This window comes from Monoraphidium neglectum (assembly GCF_000611645.1).
Source record: "Monoraphidium neglectum strain SAG 48.87 unplaced genomic scaffold scaffold00061, whole genome shotgun sequence".
Taxonomy (NCBI): Eukaryota; Viridiplantae; Chlorophyta; class Chlorophyceae; order Sphaeropleales; family Selenastraceae; genus Monoraphidium; species Monoraphidium neglectum.
In genome coordinates, this window is record NW_014013567.1 from 1 (window position 1) to 19,973 (window position 19,973).

The following is a 19,973-nucleotide window of genomic DNA, read 5'->3' on the forward strand; positions in this document are numbered from 1 at the left end:
ACGCGACGGCCTCGAGCGCGGCGCCCGAGAACACGTCGCAGCCGCGCACCACGCCGCCGCACGCGCCGCACAGGAACTCGCTGTCACCATTCGCCCCCGCGCCCTCCAGCTGCGCCGCTGCGCACTGCCGGCAGTACACGTGCCCGCACCGCGACACCGACGGCTCCTCGGGCACGTCCCCGCACGCGGGGCACTGCGCATCACGCGCGCCGAGCGCCGCGAGCAGCGCCGCGCGCTGGTCCGGGCTGAGCCGCGCCGCCGCGGCGCGCTCCGCCGCGCTCGCCGCGCCGTAGCGGCCGCCGGCGCCGCGGACGAGCCAGGGGTGGTTGCACGCCTGCCGCAGCTTCAGCAGCAGGTGCAGCATGTTCATGTAGCGCCCGCCGCCGCCGCCCGCCTCAGCCGCCTCCCGCTCCATCGCAGCCAGCTGCCGCTTAGCTTCCGCCTCGAGCCCGTCGTAAAACGCGCGCTCGTCCGCGCTGAAGTCTGCGCGCACGACCTCCTGGCGCCGCTCGGGCAGGTCGACGATCGGCTTGCCCGCGATGCGCGTCTGCTTGGTGCGCCGCAGCAGCACCGCGCGCAGGGTGGCCTGCAGGCGGCGGTAGCCGGCTTCGGCGCGCTCGCCGGGCTGGGAGGGGGCGACGGCGTCCTTGATGTGGGCCTTGAAGTAGCGGGGCTGGTCGAAGGGCGAGTAGCGCAGGAACCTGTTGTTTCAGTGGGGGAGGGGGCGCGCGAGGTGGATTGCGGGGGTGATGCGGGTGAGGAGGGGTGTGTATCTTGGGGCAGGGCCAGAGAGCGTCTTTGATTGCAGGGCTCGCGGGCTGCGGAGGCCTGCGTGCAAGCGCAGTTGCAAGGCGGAAAAGCAGTCTGAAGCGATGCTTGCGTGCGCGGCGGGAGGCTGCACGTGCTGTTAACATCATACCGGCGGTGTGGCGCCTGTGAGTCCTGCAGGTGCACACTGAGTGCAAGCGGGAGCACCACACACACACACACACACACACTCACACACACACACACGTGACATTACACATGCACGGACAGAGACAAGCACCTAGAAATGTGAACACGCACACGTGCACACGCACACACGCGCACACAACACGCGCACGCACGCGCACGCGCGCGCACACACACACACACACATACACACACGCACGCACACACACATACACAAGAGAGCGCATCATCACACCCATCTCCCCACCGCACACCTGAAGTACGAGAACAGGTCGTTGATGTTGTTCTGTATGGGCGTCCCGCTGAGGCACCACCTGTGGCGCGCCCTGAGCGCCCAGGCAGCGTGGGCCGCCAGGGTCCGCGCGTTCTTGATGCTCTGGGCCTCGTCCAGCACCACGCGCTGCCACGCCACCTGGAGGTTGGGAAAAGAGGGGGCGCAGGGGCGGAGGGGTTGTGGAGGGAGGTGGTTGGGCGTGGGGAGTGGGGGTGGCGCGTTGCCGTCTAGCCGGGCGCAGCCGGGGGCGACGGGGCTGCGGGTCGGGCGCCAGCGGCGTGGCGTCGGAGAAGCGTGGGCGGTGGGGCGCGCGATGGGGGGCGGGGGCTGGCGCCGCGCCGCCACAGACCCAGCTGTCGACTGCCAAAAGTGGGCGCCCCGCAAACCACCGAAGCCGGGGCGGGACCCTGAAGAGTGCGCCCCCCTCTACTTGTGCAGGGGCGCCCCTGGCGATCACAGCCTCTCCCCCCCCCCACACACACACCTGAAACAGTGCGCCGCCGTCCTGCGCCGGCCCCTTCCGCCGCCCCGTCCCCCCGCGGCCACCGCCGCTGGCGGCGCCGCCCGCGCCGCACGGGTCCTCCCCATCATCCGGACCCTCCAAGCACGCCCCCGAGCTGCCGCCGCCCGTGCTACCAGCGCCGCCGCCGCTGCTGCCGCCGCCGCCCTTCTTGTGCCCCTTCGCGGCCTGGCGGTGCTTGAGGGGCGCCTCCGACGCGAGCGTGCCGTACGTGGTGAGGACCGCCGTGAAGAGGCCCAGCGCGGACGGGCGCTCCACCTTGTCCTAAGAGGGTTGAGGGTGAGAGGGGCGGTGTGTGCAGGGCGGCGTGTGAGGGGCGGTGTGTAAGGGGCGGTGTGTAAGGGGCGGTGTGTGAGGGGCGGTGTGTGAGGGGCGGTGCGTGAGAGGGGGTTCGTCGGGTCATGGGCTAGTGGCACGCAGGGTCATGGGTCCGTGGAATGCAAGTCCTGCTTGCCGTGGAGCTAACACACGCACACGCAGACACTCTCACGAGTACTCACAAACACACATGCACACACACACACACACACTCGAGCGCAAGCACACACACACACTGCTGCCGCGGTGTGTGCATGCCCTTGCAGACACAGGTGGGTCGCGTCCGCCAGCTTCGCCAGCAGCTTCACCTCACCTTCCCGTGGTACACGTGGACGGTGACGCCGGCCCCTGGGTGCACCTTCTCCCGCAGCTCGCGCGCCCACTGGTGCAGCAGCGACGTCGGGCACACCACCAGCGTGCCGCCCTCCACCAGCTGCCGCTCCTCCTTGCCCCCCTCCTGCTGCCGCTGCTGCTTGCGCTGCCGGGGGGGCCGCTTGCGCTCCTCTAGCGACGCCACGCCGTTGGGAGCGGGAACCGCCTCGGTGCAGCTCACGCTGCCAGGCGCCGCCCAGGTGTTCGCACCGTGTGCTGTGGCGGGCGGCAGCTGCGACGAGGCGTGCTGCTTCACGAAAGGCAGAGGGGCGCCGTTGGAGAGCAGGATCGCCGCAGCCGCAGCTGCCCCAGATTTAAGTGGCAAGGCGTCGATGGGGGCAGGGGCCAGCTGCTGTGCGTCCACGTCCAATGGCGTTTCCTGTTTGCAGATCAGAGCCCCTGCCGGATGCTGCTGCTGCTGCTGCTGCTGCTGCTGCTGCTGCTGCTCCTCCTGCTGGTCCTCCTGCTGCTCGCCCTGCTGCTGGTGGTGAGATGGGGCCAGCGACTGTGCAAAATCAGGCTTATGATCAACCTCCGCCTTCACCTCAGCCTCCTCATGCTTTATCTCCCCTTGTGCAGCCGCTGCCCCGGGGCGCGCCGCGGCCACGCGCGTCTCCCTTACGCATTCAATGTCGCTGTCGCTGGATATAACCACCAGGGACCGCCGCCGCGCCACGCGCTCCTGCTGCTGCTGCTGCTGCTGCTGCTGCTGCTGCTGCTGCTGCTGCTGATGCTGCTGCCCTCCACCGTCACGACCCCGCTGCTGCTGCTCATACAGGGGGGCGCCGCCGTCGCTGTCGTCCAACTCGATGATGTCATCGTCATCGCCCGCGCCCGCTGCGGCCCGGCCCGCTCCCGTTCCCCTCAAGGTTGTAGCGCCGTCATCCTCATCATCGTCTTCAATGACAATCACCTGGCAACGGAGGGAGAAGTGCAGAGAGGCACGGCAGAGGCGTGTGTGTGTGGCGAGGGTCGCGGCCCGGGCTTGTGCACCGTCTCTGGGCCGCAAGCCAACTGCAACGACACACATATGCGTCACCCTCGTCGTGGCCGAGTGCACTGCAACCCACCGAGCCGCTGCTGCCGCTGGCCCCCTCCCCGCCGCCCGCCAGCGTCCCGCCCGCGCGCCGCTGCATCCGGCGCGCCGCCTCGTCGTCGTCGTCGCCGCTGCCACATTCGTCCAAGTACTCCGTGCCGCGCGCGTGGGTGAGAATGAGCGAGATTGTGGTGACCGTCTTGCCCAAGCCTTGGTCGTCTGCGAGGATGCCCCCAGAGACCTGGCACGATAGGAAATGGAGGCCGCGGGCCTTTCAGGATGGGCATAGGGCGAGCACGGGCCGCGAGGCGGCGGGGGCGGGGCCCCAACGATGGCACGCGCTGGAAGCAACGGGGCCGGGACCAGGGCAGCAGATGAGTCAGTCGGTCGTCAGGCATGGCGGCAGCGGCGCGGGCAGATGGCGTGGAGAAAGCTGGGCATGGCCCAGTGTGCGCGCATGTGTGTGTGTGTGTGTGTGTGTGTGCATGTGTGTGTGCGCCTGTGTGCGCGCGCACAGACGAACGTAGGTGCATGCACACACGCGCATACGCTATGTGTTTTGTGTGACTAAGCGAGGTATACATAGAGAGAGAAAGAGAGAGAGACTGGGTGTGTGTGTATGTGTGTGCGCGTGTGTGAACAGGGACGAGAGACAATGAAAGTTGTGCCCACCTTGCGGCTGCGCTCGCGGCGACACATCCATGAGAGCGCCAGCTTCTGGTGGCGCAGCAGCGGCACGCCCAGCGCCATCTGCAGCGCGGGTTGTGGGGGGGGGGGAGGAGGGGTGACCGCCGATGCCGGCGCTGGCGCAGCACACGCCCAGCCGGCGCCTGCGACCCTGCGGCCCCTTGCCTCCTAGCGCCCCCAACCCCTTGCTCCGCCCTAGCGCCTGCCGAGTGAGGCGCCGCCCCTCCCTGTTGACCCCACACGATCCCCTGTACGCCCCCCTTGCGCACCCCCAAGGCAGTGGGAGGAGGCCTTACCTCTGGCGGCTCCCGCTCCTGGTCGCCGGCCATGCTCAGCCCCTCCATCACGGCCTGTATGGCGCGCTGCACCTCCACGCCAGACGGCCGCAGGTACCCGCGCTCGGACACCGGCGCCAGCCGCCCTGGCGACAGGCTGCCGCCGGAGCCGGGGGCGGGGAGGCCAGAGAGAGCTCCAAACTGCGGCGCGGGGCCGAGGCCGGGGCCGAGGCTGAGGCTGAGGGGCAGGCTGCCGCTGCTGACACGCGGCAGGAGGGACGCGCCGCTCGACGGCGCGCGTGCCATAGACTGCGGCAGCAGGCGCGTGGTGACCGTGTGCCGCGGCGCGTCCAGCGGCGGCCCGCCCAGCTGCAGCTGCTGCCGCAGCTGCGACAAGCTCTGGGACAGCGAGGCGCCGCCGTTGCTGAACATATTCCCCAGCTGCTGCGAGCCCTGGCCCTGCTGCGGCACCAGCGGCAGGCTCTCCCGCCACCGCCGCTCCTCCTCCAGCGCAGCCAGGTGGCGCGACGCCTCGGGGAAGAGGGCCGCGACGTCCGCAGACGCCCCACCGGCTGCCGGCGCTCTCGCGCTCGCGCCCGCGCCCGCGCCCGAGGCGGGCGCCGAGCGCGGGTCAGCGACCCTGAGCTGGCGCTGCACCTGCTCCATGGCCCCCTTGAGCTGGGCGTAGGTGCTGACCGTGCGGCCGCCGCCGTTGGCTGCGCCCGCGGGAAGCCCATGTGGGTGGCCCCAGGCCGCTCCGCTGGCGTGGGCGTCGCGACCAAGGCCGTTGACAGACGCCCCGCTGCGCGATGCAGGTTGCGGCTCGGCACCGGCGCTACCAGACAGGTCGATGACATCCGGCCTTTGCTGCTCCTGCTGCTCCTGCTGCTCCTGCTGCTGCTGCTGCTGCTGCTGCTGCTGCTGCTGCTGCTGCTGCTGCTGCTGCTGCTGCCTCAGAGGGAGAGCGGGCACGACCGTCATGGACGGCGGCAGCCGCCGCGCCGGAGCCGGCTGCTGCTGCTGCTGCTGCTGCTGCTGCTGCTGCTGCTGCTGCTGCTGCTGCTGCTGCGGTGCGGTGCGCTGCAGCATCTCCTGGGCGGCCGCTATGACCGCAACGGGGGACGCGCTGCGTGCGTGTTGCAATGGCCGCTTTGGTGCTGGCTGGGCGGCGTCGACCAGCGGCGCTGGGCGCTTTGCACCTGCGGCGGCAGGGGTGCAGCGTCAACAGAGAACGCACTTGAGGCAGAGGGGCCGCCACCGCAAGAGTGTTGGACAGTTGTATGGCGCATGCGAGTGTTGCAGAGCGGTGGCCTGTGGCGCCGTTTGTCGCGCACCTGCAAGTACGGATGGGGGCAGCTGCCGCCGGAGGTCTGCAACCACAGCCTGTGCATGTCCAGTCTGCTGCTGGTGCTGCTGCTGGTGCTGCTCCTGCTCCTGCTGCTGCTCCTGCTGCTGCTGCTGCTGCTGCTGCTGCTGCTGCTGCTGCTGCTGCTGCAGCTGCTGCTGCTGCTGGCCCTGGGTAAAGAGTCCTACGCCTGGCTGGTAGCCTGGCTGGTAGCCTGGCTGGTAGCCGGGCAGGCCGCCGCCACTGGCCGCAAGGGGGGTGTACAGCTGCAGCTGTGGGGCTGCCGCTCCCAGGTTGAGCGCCGGCCATCCCAGGGACGCCTGCGCCTGCCCCAGCTGCTGTCCAAGCCCGCTGTCCGTTGATTGGTCCCCAAACACCAGCGGGGCAGGCCCCGCGGCGCGGCCGGCCGTGGCCTGGTGGCCATTGGCCGCACGGCTCGCCTCCTGCAAACAGTCAGTGGTGACAGGCTGCGTCGCTGATGGCGACACGATGTAGGGCTCAGCTCTCGTGGAGGGAGCATGACAGCAAAGCCATGCGGCAGAGACAGGGGGTCTATCACGCAACACGGCGTCCGCAGGGGCTGCTGCTGGCTGCGAGCAGCGACAGCACTGCTCTCGCAACCGCTGCACACATGCAACTGTCCCTCTGCGCCCTCACCGCCTCCGAGTGAGCTTGTAGTAGCCTTTGAAACACACTGTCGTAGTCATGCCCGCTGCAGTGCGCAAAACAATGATCAGCAGGATCACTAGGAAGCACGGTGGGACCATGCGGGCTCGGCCGACCTTTGCAACGCACCTCATGTTGTCTCTGAGATATATGTTCACCTTCCAATAGCCTCTCAGCGCCTATCAGCCCTCTCGCTCACCCAGGGCATCGGCGCGCTGTGTACCATGTACATAGCATATACACATAAACAATCAAACATAGATTTCATGTCGACTACATGATTTTGGACACAAGACCTCGCTCGGCGAGCGCATGGCCTGGCCTTTTGGGTGCCATGCTGCCGCCTGGCAGCTGACGACTGAATGATACTGCTCGTCTGGGCCAGGTCTGAGGCAAGTATGGGCGCCTGTGGGCACAGTTGAAGCTCCCACGCTGTGAGATGTTGGTGTACTTGAGATTGTTCTGATATACAAAAGCAGCGTGCTTTAGGTAAGGTGGGCAGCCATGTATGATACCAACATGCCGGCACCGCTGATTCTTGTAACCGCAACGGTCTGCACGCACAGTCTGCGTGCCTAGCTTGTTGTGACGGTAGGGCCATTCCAATGACACACTTTTGTTACAGCTAGTCCTACTTTGCTCAAGGCCTCTGGGTACAGCTGGTTGCGGCGCGGGCCCAGGCAGCAGCGACCGCCACGCGCGAAGACTGTGTTTGTAAGGCCTGGACTGTTGCAACCCACAAGCTCATTGCATTCCCCACCTGTTGATTCCGTTACTTGTCAGTGCACTTGCGACCGCGTATGAACCCTGCGATTGTTGACGGCATGATTTGATATCAGAAAGCCTTTTCACCCAGTCAACGTCCTCCGGTGCATGACAGACTGAATTTATCACTTGGCATTTACTAATTGCTCGCTGCTCAGCCGCTCCCTCACCTGGGTAGCAGCGCTTGAGGACATGGTCATCGCCGGGACTTGGATACGGCTTGCGAGGGTGTGTCAATGCGCCGTCACCTGCGTACCCTGTGCACGTCGTTGTTCCAGCAGCACCATGCGAGTGCTGCGCTGGCTGTATATCATCCGTGTTGAGCGGTCCTCGGGCACACCGGAGCAGTCCAGGGTCCCAGCGATCTGGTGACAGCCCAAACCGGTGACTGCGCAGTAGACGACAGCGCAGATCTAGGCCTACGTCATCAGGTCATCTTCTACCCGTCGCGCCCTAGGCACAAGTAATCACAGCGGGCAAAACGGTACAGTCTTGTCGCGGCACAGGTACCTGCCGTCAGCGAATTGTGAGGCGGCCCTTGTCCAGATCGTGCGTGTGAACATGGTTCGATATAGAAGCTGGAATTATACACGCGGTTTGTGGCCTGCAGTCCTCACTGTGGCCGCGCTGGTGATGCTGTTGGCAGCACCGCCCCTTGCGCGCGCCAGCTCAAACGTGATGAAAGGCGTGCATACGGAGCACAAGGCACGCGGTAAGGAGGAGCGCAGGCTCTACCACAATCAAGCAGAATCAGGCTGACTTCCAGCCTTGACCACAACCGCCACAGTCCACTAGGTATGCATGCATGGCATCGCCGCTGCGGTGCCTCACCATCAGCCGCCTGCATGGCTGCTGCTAATGAGCGCCTAAGGCACAACTGACGTCCTTTCTTGGCAGGATGGTCTGATCCATACCATCCAAGCCTCAGGGAGTATGAGAAGCAGGGGGCGCTCGTCCGCGTCCACGGTAACGGAGCGGCCCATGGCTACCTGTTTCAGGTTGGCTGCTCGCGCTGCACAGCAGATCGGCTTGTGCTCCTTGTGGTGACGTGGTGCAAGCGCAGCAGGGCGTGCGCTGAGTTGACAGCCGCTGCCGCGGCAACTGCGCTGTTGCTTGCAATCACGCCAGCAATGCATCTTGGCTCACGACTGCTCAGCAAATGAGGAGACGCCTGGCAGCACCGGATGGGGTGCAGCGGCGCACTCCAACTCTCAACGACTGGACTGCGCTTTTGAGGTGCAGTTTTTGCAACAACTGAAAAGCAACCTCTCTCTCGTGCACGCCCTTGTGTCCACTGCAACACCTGCACTTGCGTTTGGGTGGGTACATACTGCAGATCATTTTTGGGCCTATCCTTTGAGTTGGACGACATGCTCGGTGTGGCCAGTGGCGATTATCTTGGACTCCTCGAGCAGCTGACGCGCTACAAAACTGGGCCGCTCATCATCCGCGTTGGCGCCGTGGCGGCGGGTCGGATGAAGGGTGTCTGGAGCAACCCTGTGCTGCAAGCGCTCGACACCATCCACAAGGCCACAGGTGGACTGTGCTGGTCTGTGGGTTCAGGGCAGACAACCAGGCCAGATTGATGGGTTTTCCGGCAGCGATGTAGATTCACAAGAAATGCACTGAAGGTTGTTTGAAATGGATCCTTCGGCAAATGCTGGCGTCCCTTCCACCTAGAGGGAAGGCTGCATCTGTCAAGATTGTACTGCTGGAACTGCACCTTTTTGGTCCAATATGATCACCAACGTCGGTCACACATACTTATATATCACATGCAACCATATCGCCTGTCATCCAGGGGCCAGGTACATCCTGGGCATCAATCTGCACTCTGAACAGGCTGCAATCAGCAAGGCCCAGGTCAAGCGCTTGCAGGAAGCGCTGCCGGCCAGCGCCATTGAGAGCTTCGAGGTCGGAAACGAGCCTGACATGTGAGGAGTTGGGCAGAGAATAATCACACACTGCAACTTGATGCTGCAGCGGTTCTGGGCCTATCAACCGCACGCCTTGTTGCACGCTGTGGCGCTTGAAGACCTGCCAGGCAAATCATGGATTTCGCGCTTAGTCTCTGGCCTTGTGAGCATGAGTGTGCTCTGGCTGTCATAAACTGCGTGCAGATACTCCTTGAAGCCAACAGGCGGCAAGCCGGGTGCAATCAACTCCAAACCTGAGAAATGGCTCAAGTGAGGCTCATCACGCGCGCCCCGGGGCCCCATTGCCCCGCTCACAGCCCACCATCTGCGTGCCCAGTGCACTTGTGCCTGCATGCTGCCTTCTCGTCAGTGTGCTTCCAGTGCATTGGCCCCCTCCACTGTTGAATCTCCTGTTCAGGCTCACTCAAACGACTCGGCACCCAACACGCGGCGCAGCAACAAATGGGTCCCTGTGTCCCGTAAGGTCTTCAACACCGCGGCTGGCGGCAAGCCCGTCCTCGCTGGCCCCGGCTGGAGCAGCCTCAACATGCACCCGGCGGTGCGCAAGTGGTGGCTGGACAGCGTCGCTGCGACGCTCAACATGGTGACGCTGCATGTCTATGCAGGGGACATCTTCAGCAACCCCAACATTGAGGACCTGTTGTCTGACAAAGTCATGGTGGGTATATCGTGCTCACCATCACGGCGTGCCCTTGTGTGTGACAAAGCCAGCAACATGAACTGGACCAACAAAATGGGCGATGCCCGCAGCTGCACGCCTGCCAATTGATGGCTTGCCAAATTGCCAGACCCCCATTTTCACAATTTTACACCCTGTTTCGCCATGACTCATGAACAATCCCCTCACGACCCCAAAACTCTGGACAAAGGACATGCCCAACTTGCTTGAGCTGGTCAAGCTGGCTCAAATGTACAATCTGCCAGTCAGGGTATCTGAGGCAGCCCTGCTCAGCTACGGCGGTGTACAGGTGCGTGCAAGACCGGGAAGGTCTTCAAAGGCACGAAATGACAACAGAGGTTTCCGTCCTAGGGGTGGGGTGGTAGCTGTGGCATTGCTGCGGAGTACCAAACCCAGCCCCTGCGGCTCCTGACAAGCGACGGCTGTACAAGCAGCCGCAGGGGCGCTCCTTGCCCGCAGGGCGTGTCTGATGTGGCGGGCAGCGCCGTGTGGGTGCTGGACAGTGCCCTTGAGGTGTGCCTCATGGCGCGCACGGCATCAATTTTCACCGGGTGAGCAGCAACCAGGCAGGGCTGTGCACCAAAGCCAAGATTCACTGCATGATCGCCATAGCCCGCTGCTGCCGCTTCCTGACACCCAAATATGCAAAACGCGCCCGAAGTGCATTTGAGCTTGGATGTTAGGGGCAATTTTGCAGCACTCATCAAGAACTCAGGGTGGCCCTTATTGTCCTTGCGCTTGCAATCAGTCGCCGTCGCCTCAAATATATCATGCCGCAGAGCCTCGCAAAGACCAACAACGCCAACTATAATGCCGTGGACGTGATCGGCGGGCGCGTACGCGTGCGCATGCCGTTTTTTGGGTACCTCCTGCTGCAGCAGGCCCTGGCCGGGGGGCGCGTCAGTGGTGGGGCGCCAGGTGGTCAACGCATGCAAGGCGTGGGTGCTCAAGGGCAGCACGCAAGGCGGGTGATCTGAGGGTCCTCGTGGTCAACAAGGTCAACGCCAAGGACTGCGGGGTGGACGTGCGGCTGATTGTAGAGCAGGTGAGTCTGCAACATTGTGTGCATGCTCACCTGCGTGCGTGCGTGCGTGCGTGTGTGTGTGTGTGTGTGTGCGTGGGTGCGCACGTGTGCACACAGTATATATTGGGATGTGAGGGTTGCAGGCGCGCAAGTGTGCTAGTGGCGTGCATGTTTAGGCAGGGATGATTGCAAAGTGGAAGATGCCTCACACATGCTTGCCTCGTCAAAGGAGGCCAGCAGGATACATTTGCTGAGGCGAGATGCGTAGGGAGCTGGTCTGCTGGTTTGTCGCGTGTGGCCGTGTCCTGGGCCATCCGTCAATGCCCACCGTTATGCCCGCTCAGGTCTAGGTCCACCGCACCAGACCACCAGGGTGCCGTTCCATTCCAATGTTAAACCAGGCCAGGCGCTTCAGGAATGAGGCGGCTGTGGAGTACCTGTATGCCGGCTACGGCCTGTATGAGAGGTGGCAGGTGGGGGAACAACTCGCACCATCTATCAGGCGAGGGGGTCTAGGCTGAGGGGCCAGCAACGGCTGGGGTCCTAGATAGCAGGGGTGGCACCCGCATGGGGTGCGAATGGTGCATAGCTGACTTCAAGGATGCACCGCACTTTGTGGATTTCTTGAGCGGGGGCGCAATTGATGAATAAAGCACAGCATAACGCGCCCAGGACCAGCAAACCACCGCTACCCCTACCCCTGGCCCAACAACGAAGGCTCGGCCCAGTCTTGTCCCTCACGCACCCACACACCGTGCCGCGCGACGTCCCCGTCCCCCGCCCCCAAACTGCTGGCAGCTTCACCTATCACGCCTGACATTTGAATCGTGGGGCACAGCCACCACCACTGCGGACGGGACTGAAAGTGAAGAAGTACTGGAATCCTAACAAAAGCGGCGGGTTTGCGGTCACCATGATGCCGGGCACCAAGGCCATGCTCATCACCATACACCCCTGGTGATAGATGCAATTGCGACGGCACCAGCTGCGGCGTAGAGCGCGCCCAGGCGACACCTCTGCCGCAGGCACTGTGCATGCCGCTGGTGCGTTCGACTGCAGCCGCACCTCACCAGGGCGGTAGGGCCAGCACTGCTGCGGCGATGCAACTTCAAAGCGAGACAGCGGGGGCTGCTCAGTGGTGCATGGTGGCCAGACAGGCAGTCTGCGGTGCAGGGGAGCGCGCTCCTGCGCGGCTGACGATGCCACGCCTGCGCAGTGAGATGCGTTTCCGGGGTCGTGTGAGCTCACAATACTTGAGACTCTCTTTGGCCCATTATTGCCTTTCTCGGCCCCTGCATTTGGAGAAGGCCCCTTCGGATTCGTAGATGATGTACCCATCGGCCATGCACGCTCTTCTTGTTACTCCTGCCCCCGCCCCTCTTGTTACTCCTACCCCCGCCATCCAGCTTGCTGTGTTGCCTGTGGTGCCTGGCGGTTACGCCGTATGTACATGTGCCTGCCATTCAGTCATTTGGCCAGGAAGGACACTGCAAATAGTTGTCTCCAGGCCATTATGCCCTTACCGGGTGTCCGGGAGAGTAACCCAAATCACAAAAAAGAGTCCTCACCAACCTTTCCTGCCACCGTCTCCTGTACCGACTCACCCCTCCAAGATAAAATCGCATTCGGAAAGAGCGTTATAGACGCTCAAAATTGTTTGTTGCCATACGAAATTAATGAGACAACATAGAAATGACATAACAGACCCGGCCACACCACCCCATAGGTGGTTCTTTGTGATAAGGCTTGGAGGATGCACCCGTCCCTGACTTCTCCTCCAAGCGCCTCGTAACTATCAGCGCTGCGCCCCCAAAAGCTCCGCCGTCAGTTGCTGCCGCCGCGGCAGCCCCTGGCGCGCCCCAAGGGCGGTACACTTGCAGGCAGCAACCACTGCCCCCAGCCGCATCAGCCGGTCCACAGCCATGCCCGTCACCAGCCCGTAGATGACAGACCCTATGAACGAGTCGCCAGCGCCGGTGGTGTCCACCACCAAGTCGCTGGGCAGGCCGGCAGCGGGGGACACAAACACCTGTGCCAACACGGCATCTGCACCTGGTGCGCCCACCGCTGTGGCCTGCAGGTGGGCATGGGTGCGGAGTGTGAGGAGCATTGGGTTGGGTAGGAGGCTCGGCAGGCAGCACGATTTGTTTGTATGTGAGTTCACATGTTCAGTCACCAGGTCATGCCAATCCTGTCCCAACACACGTAACACACTACACGGACACAAAACCGCACTCAGCCCCTGATGCGCACACGCACCTGATAGCCTGCTGCAGCGCCGCCGCCCGCGTTGCGTGCCGCCTCTGCCTCCGCAGCTGCTGCTGCCCGCTGCTTCGCCGACCCCTCATCCCTACCTCCCCAAAACATCAGCGCCTCGACACCCTTCGTGGACGCCACGTCGCCACCCGACAAGGCTATGCCATTTAAAGAGATACAGTCTGCGCTGCCGTTGCCCTGTCCTCTGTGGGTGCTCAGGGACTCGGCCTCCAGGTCAGCAATGATGTCATCCAATGGGCGTGGAGGACCAGAGGGCTGCAGGCGAAAGGTGAGGCGGGCAGGCAGGTGCAGAGTGACGTGGGAGAGGCTTCGCAGGACAGAAAGGTTGGGCCCGAAGGGCGCAGGCTTGAAAAACTCACCGTGTAGAGGGGGGCTGCCCAAGGGTACTTGAGGCACATGCAGCAGACACATATGCTGTTTGCGCAGCGCAACGCAGGTGCGCCCCCAGGGCATCGCTCGGGGTGAGCACGCCACGGCGCGTAGTGCGTCATGCCCAGGGTTCCTCACCTGCTCGCCACTGCCCGCACGCCGCAGCAGCACGCTGCCCTTGGTCCCGCGGGTCGTGATGATGACGCGCGCGCGGGGCAGGCGCTGCGCTAGCGCCACCATGGCATCGCCGATTGTGGCCTCCCCGGTCCACTCCTGGGCCCAGTAGGAGGGGAGTTGTAAGGTTTGGGTGCGAGGATTGCGACGCAAGGGTTGGGTGCACGCTTCATGCACGCTCTCTGTGCGTGCCGAATCACCGAACAGATCCTCGTCAGCCCCAGCGCCGGTGTAGGACCGAGCCTTCCCCTTCCCCTGTGCCGCATATTGCTTGCAGCAACCTGCGCAACACCCACGGCCCGGCGCACGTCCTCATTCATCGCCTCCACATAACCACGTGTGCATTCACACATCCTTCCTACCCCTGCTCATACAGCGGCAAGTACATGCCCGCGCACCCGAGAGCGCGCCTCGCACCTGGGGGAAGTGCGCGGAAGTCACGACGTAGTCCGCCTCAGCCAGCAGCGCCTCCAGCCCCGGCCGCAGCCGCTCCCCCTCAACCAGCACGGGCACGCCCCTCGCCCGCGCCGCGCGCGCCAGCAGCAGCGCGGCCTCCGTCAGGCGGCCGTCGAAGTACACGAGGGCGGCGCCACTGAGGGCCGCCGCGATGAGGGCGTCGCTCATGTCCGAGGGCGTCATGGGCTCGCCGGGCGTGTGGATGCACGTCCGGGTGCCGCCTGCGGTGCATGCACGGCGGATCAGGGCGGTGTGCGTGTGGTTGTTTCACTTAGACCTAAATGCAGAGAAGGCTGCAGTGTAGGTTGGGGATGGTTGCTTGGCAAATATGCTGATGGCTGCCTCAAAGTTGGGAGATTTGCCTTTGCTGAAAAGGAAGGCTGCTCTGGGAATGGAGGGGCGCTGCTGTGAGGTAGGGGGAGGGGGGGCTGCCGAGGCTGATGAACTGATGAACGCCCCGCCGCTGGCTTGATTCGCGCTCGCCAACAGCCTTGCATGCATGTACACGTAAGCCACTGCGAGCGCACCGGAGCGGTCCACTATAATGTACGTGAAAGGGGAGGGGCTGCCCTTGGCGCGCAGCACCAGGGAGGTGTCGACCCCATCAGCCTCCAGCTCTGAAATGATGCCATCACCCAGGCCGTCGCCCCCGATCTGCATGCGTGCACATGAAGGTGCAAGGGGCGTGGGGGAGGAGGCGAGCCTTGGCGCTTGTAGCTGGGGAATACCCGTGGGCTCTGCACGTAGGGTGCAGATGAGCGGCTGGCGGACGGAACGAGAAGGACGTTCGCGGTCAACGGGCCAGTCAGTACAACAACAGCGCACTAAGGCAGCTCAGGCGGCGCGACCACTTGGCTTGGCAGGGGCGGCAGCAGCCGCGGCTTTCGACGCGGGCACTTCTGACGCGGGCGGGCTTTGCACACACCTTTGTTATGATCGTGGGGGAGAGTCCCAGGCGGGCCGTAGCTGTCAGCGCGTTGGCGCAGTTGCCGCCGCCCTGGGTCTGCGGAGTGGAGTTAGCGGCGTTGAGAAGTACCGCTGGGATGGACTGCCTTGCGCCAAATGGCTGCTGCATCCAGGGCAGCTCATACCTAGAAACCCTCAGCCCGGTGACTGAGGCGCGAGGCTGCGGTGCACCAAGGCGTGCAATACGCTGCCTGGCTGCTGCAAAAGCACCTTGGCGGCGGTGCGTGTGCCCACCTCCAGCGTCTCTGTGCGCAACTTCTGGTCTGGTTTGGGGTAGGCCGCGACTGAAGCTAGGTAATCGACGCCGCTACTCCCGCACCCGACGACCTTGATCGGCTGCGGCAGGGGCGTCGTGCAGCCCTGCGCAGGCGAAAGCGCATGGTAGAGGTTGTACTGATTATCAGCACCGTTTCCCATGGCATCTGTGTTGCTCATTGTGCATCTGGGCCGAGTGCGGCAGGCATACACTGCTGCGGCGCCCATAGCGCTTCACACCTGAAAGCCTACAGCTGCAGCCATTGTCCAGCAAGTGCGGGATCGTGGATTACAGTGCGTGCGCCAATTTGACACCGTAACGGCGTTCCGCGGGCCAGCTGCGATCATTTTTGCGGGTTACAGTTCGACCGCACTTTCAGATCGAAGGGCCCCTATATGCACAATGCATAATCCGATTGATATACAAAAAGTCTGAGATTGTTGTACGATTACTCACCAAGGCCAAAGCGAAAGTGCGGTGCCCCTTGCAGACACGCTGCAAGCTTGCAACCCCCGCGTCCCGTCGGTGCATGAGGGAGCTGCCAAACGCATTGAAAAGGCGGCAATTTTTGTGTTAAGCCTTGCACACGACACATCGCACGTGCCCCGCTCGTCGGCGCTGCCCGGAGCGTTCCAGCGAGCGCAGGACAGCGCAGCGTGTGTCGCGTCCAGCGTCTCTTCCAAGCACCACGCTGACGATGCTGGTGTTTGTGAATTTTGGTGGCGGCCGCTACTGGTGGCTGGGGCCCCTGTTCGGCATCGGGGTTAGCCTGGTGTCAAGCCTGGTGCAGGAGGTGCGGGGTGGGAAGCAGCGTACACCTGATGCAGACGCGCGACCAGCCCAGCCCTTCAGATACCTCGGCACAGACGCATTATGCAGCCTGCAGGCGACTGTATCGTTGAAAGCGGCCGTGTATGAAGTGGTTCGTGTCGCAGCACTCTGTTTTCTCCGCCTCACTCCCCGCCCCTCGCACGCTCGCTGATGTCACCTCAGTGGATCGCAGACCGACGGCGGCGGCATGAGTGGGAGGCGGATGAGTACGAGGATGGAGGTCTGACGTTTGACGCGATTGACCTTGTGCTCCTGCTGGTGCTGGCTGCGCTCGTCTACAAGGGCGTGCAAATGGTGGGTGGAAGCGCTCTTTGGCTGCCGGCAGGCCGTGGACCCAAGTGCATGCCCCCTTGTGTGGGCACATGTGCAGCAGGCGTGCGCATTCATGGACCCTGAAGGCTTCAGGGTTTGCATGCGTACCTCTGGTGCAGCCTAAAATTACGTTGAAGGGTGGGGAGTTGGCAAGGACGGAGTGCACCTTTGGTGCACCCGGCTGCGCCTGGAGTCGGTTGGAGGTCCCGCTCCTAACGCAGGTCAATCACGCAGGTTTTGGGCGCTCTCAAGCGGTGATACCACCCATATACATTCACTGTGTGTGTGCGTGGGCCCTCTCTCTCTCTGTCTCTCACGCGCGCGCACACAAGAACACCCTTTGACATGACGCATGTTTTGAAACGAACTCTTTGCAGGTGCGCCAGCGCGGCGGCCTGCGCGCAATGCTCCAGCAGCGCCACCAGCAGCAGCAGGCCGCCGCGGCCACAGCCGCGGCGCGCCGCACAGCGCAGCAGCGGCGCCCCGACTTTGACCGCGTCGTCGCTGCGCTGCAGCGGCTGCCGACTGAGGTGGTGGCCACCAAAGACGACCTTGAGCGGGAGAGCGTCCATGATTTGAAGCAGCGGCTGATTAACATGAACGTCGAGCTGCCGAAAGGCTGCATGGAGAAGGGCGATCTGGTGGCCAAGGTGCTGGAGGCGGCCGGCCACGGCAGCGACGGCGAGAGCTGCGTAATCTGTGCTGAGGAGTACGCGCCCGGCGATGTCGTGCGCGTGCTGCCGTGCCGCCACAGGATGCACTTGGAGTGCATAGACAGGTGGCTGCTGAAGTCGATCGAGCACAGCGCGCCAAAGGGCTGCCCGCTCTGCAACGACGAGCGGTGGTTGTCAGCGTGACATGGCGCGTGGTCCAAGAGAGAGCATTCGCCGCCGCTCGGCGTGCAGCGGGCGTTTGAGCAGCTCCCAAGGCATCAATGACATTTAGCGTGTGCTTGCACCTGTATGTTGCTCGCAGTGTAGAGTACCTATCGCACAGGCCGACAGCCCCGTGGCAATCGACGCGTCACTTTGTCTAGTGCTTCCTGTTGCATGTTTTGTGTTCTCAATTTGAACAATTCATGTCTTGTTCCTGTGCATGAGCTCATGTAATTCAAATTCAGCTCTGTATATCCTTTGTGCCACTCTTCTATTATACTTCAGTTAGTCCAGCAGATCACACAGATCATGTCGACACGCCGAAAGCGTGGCGGCAAAGCCAAGCCGGCCGCTGCTGCTCGAGAGGTGGATCTACCTGCCACTGACGACACTCCTCAGCTCGTTGAAGATCCGGATCTGGGCGCCCCGCCGGCCTCGTTGGCCGCTCGAGCAGCCGACGCAGTCTCGCCTCTCGTCAAGGCCATACGATCCTCCGCGAAGACCGTTCTGCGTCTTGTTGATGAGGGTGACGACCGGGGTAGAACGCTGAGCAGCTTGAAAGAGACGAACGGAGTGCGCGGCACCGCCGGCGATGACGGCATCCTAGGGACAAGCGACACAGCAGCGGCTGCTGCGCATGCCGATCAAGACGTCCTGCCCTCTGAAGCCCAGGCTGTGGCGGCCACGCCGGCTCGCAGCTGGGGTGCACGTCTGGCGTTTGACGAGGCTGGCGCAGACGCGCCGCCGCCCTCCGGTGGTCGAGCGGCTGCCGCCACGCCCAGCAGCGGCGCTGCAGACGGCGACTGCGGCTGCGGGCGCAGCCGCAGCCGCAGCCCTGATCTCAGTGCCGATGATCAGGAGGAAGCGCAGGAGCAGGCGCCCCCTTCCGCTGCCCCGATCACGTCGCCGCTGCGCCGCGCCCTCGGCCGAACCGCCGCTGGCGCAGCCCACGCCGCGCGCCGCGCCGGCCCCGGGCGCCTGCTGCTCCTTCTGCTGCTGCTCGCGCTCTGTGGTGTGCTGCTCACGCAGCGCGCGGCGATGGGGCGGCAGGCGCGCGCCCTCGCCAGCTATGAGGGGCACATGCAACGGCAGGCCCAAGAGCTGTCGGCGCTGAGGGGACAGCTGAGTGATCTGCAGGCATCCATCTCCAGAGACGTCGCTGCCAGCCTGCAGCTTGCCCAGGCGCGTGCTGAGCAGTGCGCGGCAGAGGTCGGGTCGCTGAGTCAAGGGCAGGAGAGGCTTGCTGCGCAGCTCACCGCGCTGCAGGCAGCCGCGCGGCGGGCCGTTTCGGCGGGCGCGGCGCGTGGGAGTGCCGAAGGCGCATACGCTGGAGGGGCGGTTGCGGCCGGCAGCTCAGGGACAGCACATGAGGAGGCTTCCGACGCACCACTGGGTGGAGGGGAGTGGGTGTGGCCGATGCCTGCGCGGCCGGCCAGCAGCCAGGCTCTAGAGGCGCAACTCGAGCAGATCGTCAGGCAGCGGCTGCCAATGCCAGACTTGGCGCTGGCCGCGTGCGGCGCCACCGTAGCAGCGCACTCCCCGCTTTACGTGCAGCACCTGCCCTGGCACGAGCGCCTGCGGCTTCGCCGGCAGGCGGCCGCGGAGGTGGGCGGCGGGTGGCGCGCGCGTGCCGGACACCCGGCCGCTGACGCGCTGCTGCTCTCGCCGCGGCAGCTGCCGGGCAGGTGCCTGCCCCTCGTGCTGGGCGCCGACCCGTTGGATCCGCCGGCGTTTGTGTCCATCCGCCTGCCTGGGCTAGCCAACATCACATCCGTTGAGCTGCACTTACTCCTCGCAGCCCAGCCGCCCGCCACTTCTGGTAGCGGTGGCAGCAGCGGCCGCCGCGGTGGCACAGGCACCGCACCAAAAGAGCCGCCCAGGTGGGCGCTGCCCGCCACTGCCCCAAGGGCAGTGCGGGCGCAGCCATTCAACAGCTCAGACGGCGACGGAGGCGCTGCAAGTCACCCAAGGGTTGCCACAGGAGAACCTGATGCCGCCGGTCTTCCCCCAGGCACTGAGGCGCCTTCCTCGGGCGGCTCATTCGTCTTGATCGATGCAGCCACTCTCAACACTCAGCAGAGGGCGGGAGCTGCGTCTGTCACAGCGGGTAGGGCCAAGGTTGAGCTGCCCGTTGCAGCCGACGGTGGGGCTGTTATGGCAGACGGTGTGCGGCTGGAGGTGGCATCCGCTCAGGGGGAGGGGACCTCGTGGGTGTGCCTGCACAGGGTCACTGTGAGGGGCGCCATTCTGGGTGCCGAGAGTTTCTGCCAGTGATGTGTAGTGATGCCACAAGAGCCAAATCCATGCTGTCTTGATTAGAGCCGCTTGTGCGCACCTGCCAGCAGCTGCTTGTGTCGCCTGTCCAAAGACTTTCAGGCGTTTGTTGACATTGTGTAACACTGCCCTGGCGTGAGGCTTTGGGTGGCTTGGCTTTGCTCACTGATATGCTTGCATGACAAAGGCGCATGCTGCGCGATCCAAGCGCAGCGAGCCATCCGTCAGTGCCACCCCTTGTGGTGCCTTCATCTCACAATGGTGAAGCAGCTTTGTGGCTTGCGGCAGGTTTGGGGGAACCTGCTTCAGCTGAAGCAGGTTCCCCCAAACC

General features: G+C 64.0%; 6 protein-coding genes across 6 annotated transcripts; 4 read left to right on the forward strand and 2 right to left on the reverse strand.

Moving 5' to 3' along the window:
• Positions 1-49: 49 nt before the first annotated feature.
• On the reverse strand, positions 50-5,525 carry MNEG_0710 (chromatin remodeling complex subunit; the record flags this gene model as incomplete). The annotated part of the gene is made up of 7 exons (XM_014050798.1): positions 50-701; positions 1,209-1,366; positions 1,713-2,012; positions 2,380-3,351; positions 3,509-3,715; positions 4,147-4,224; positions 4,458-5,525. Coding segments are annotated over 7 exons (3,435 nt in total), but the record flags the coding sequence as incomplete, so codon positions are not given.
• A 198-nt stretch (positions 5,526-5,723) lies between these two features.
• On the forward strand, positions 5,724-6,143 carry MNEG_0711 (hypothetical protein; the record flags this gene model as incomplete). The annotated part of the gene is made up of 1 exon (XM_014050799.1): positions 5,724-6,143. The coding sequence occupies one exon, from the start codon at positions 5,724-5,726 to the stop codon at positions 6,141-6,143; it is 420 nt and encodes a 139-aa protein (XP_013906253.1).
• A 3,246-nt stretch (positions 6,144-9,389) lies between these two features.
• Positions 9,390-10,383, forward strand: MNEG_0712 (hypothetical protein; the record flags this gene model as incomplete). Its single annotated transcript, XM_014050800.1, has 4 exons — positions 9,390-9,398; positions 9,613-9,807; positions 10,019-10,117; positions 10,288-10,383. The coding sequence occupies 4 exons, from the start codon at positions 9,390-9,392 to the stop codon at positions 10,381-10,383; spliced, it is 399 nt and encodes a 132-aa protein (XP_013906254.1).
• A 2,264-nt stretch (positions 10,384-12,647) lies between these two features.
• On the reverse strand, positions 12,648-15,511 carry MNEG_0713 (Carbohydrate/purine kinase; the record flags this gene model as incomplete). The annotated part of the gene is made up of 7 exons (XM_014050801.1): positions 12,648-12,926; positions 13,112-13,384; positions 13,637-13,771; positions 14,090-14,349; positions 14,656-14,782; positions 15,054-15,131; positions 15,329-15,511. 7 exons carry the CDS (start codon positions 15,509-15,511, stop codon positions 12,648-12,650), a joined length of 1,335 nt encoding a protein of 444 aa, XP_013906255.1.
• A 536-nt stretch (positions 15,512-16,047) lies between these two features.
• On the forward strand, positions 16,048-17,350 carry MNEG_0714 (hypothetical protein; the record flags this gene model as incomplete). The annotated part of the gene is made up of 3 exons (XM_014050802.1): positions 16,048-16,143; positions 16,344-16,475; positions 16,871-17,350. 3 exons carry the CDS (start codon positions 16,048-16,050, stop codon positions 17,348-17,350), a joined length of 708 nt encoding a protein of 235 aa, XP_013906256.1.
• A 327-nt stretch (positions 17,351-17,677) lies between these two features.
• Positions 17,678-19,642, forward strand: MNEG_0715 (hypothetical protein; the record flags this gene model as incomplete). The annotated part of the gene is made up of 1 exon (XM_014050803.1): positions 17,678-19,642. One exon carries the CDS (start codon positions 17,678-17,680, stop codon positions 19,640-19,642), a length of 1,965 nt encoding a protein of 654 aa, XP_013906257.1.
• Between the last annotated feature and the right edge of the window lie 331 nt (positions 19,643-19,973).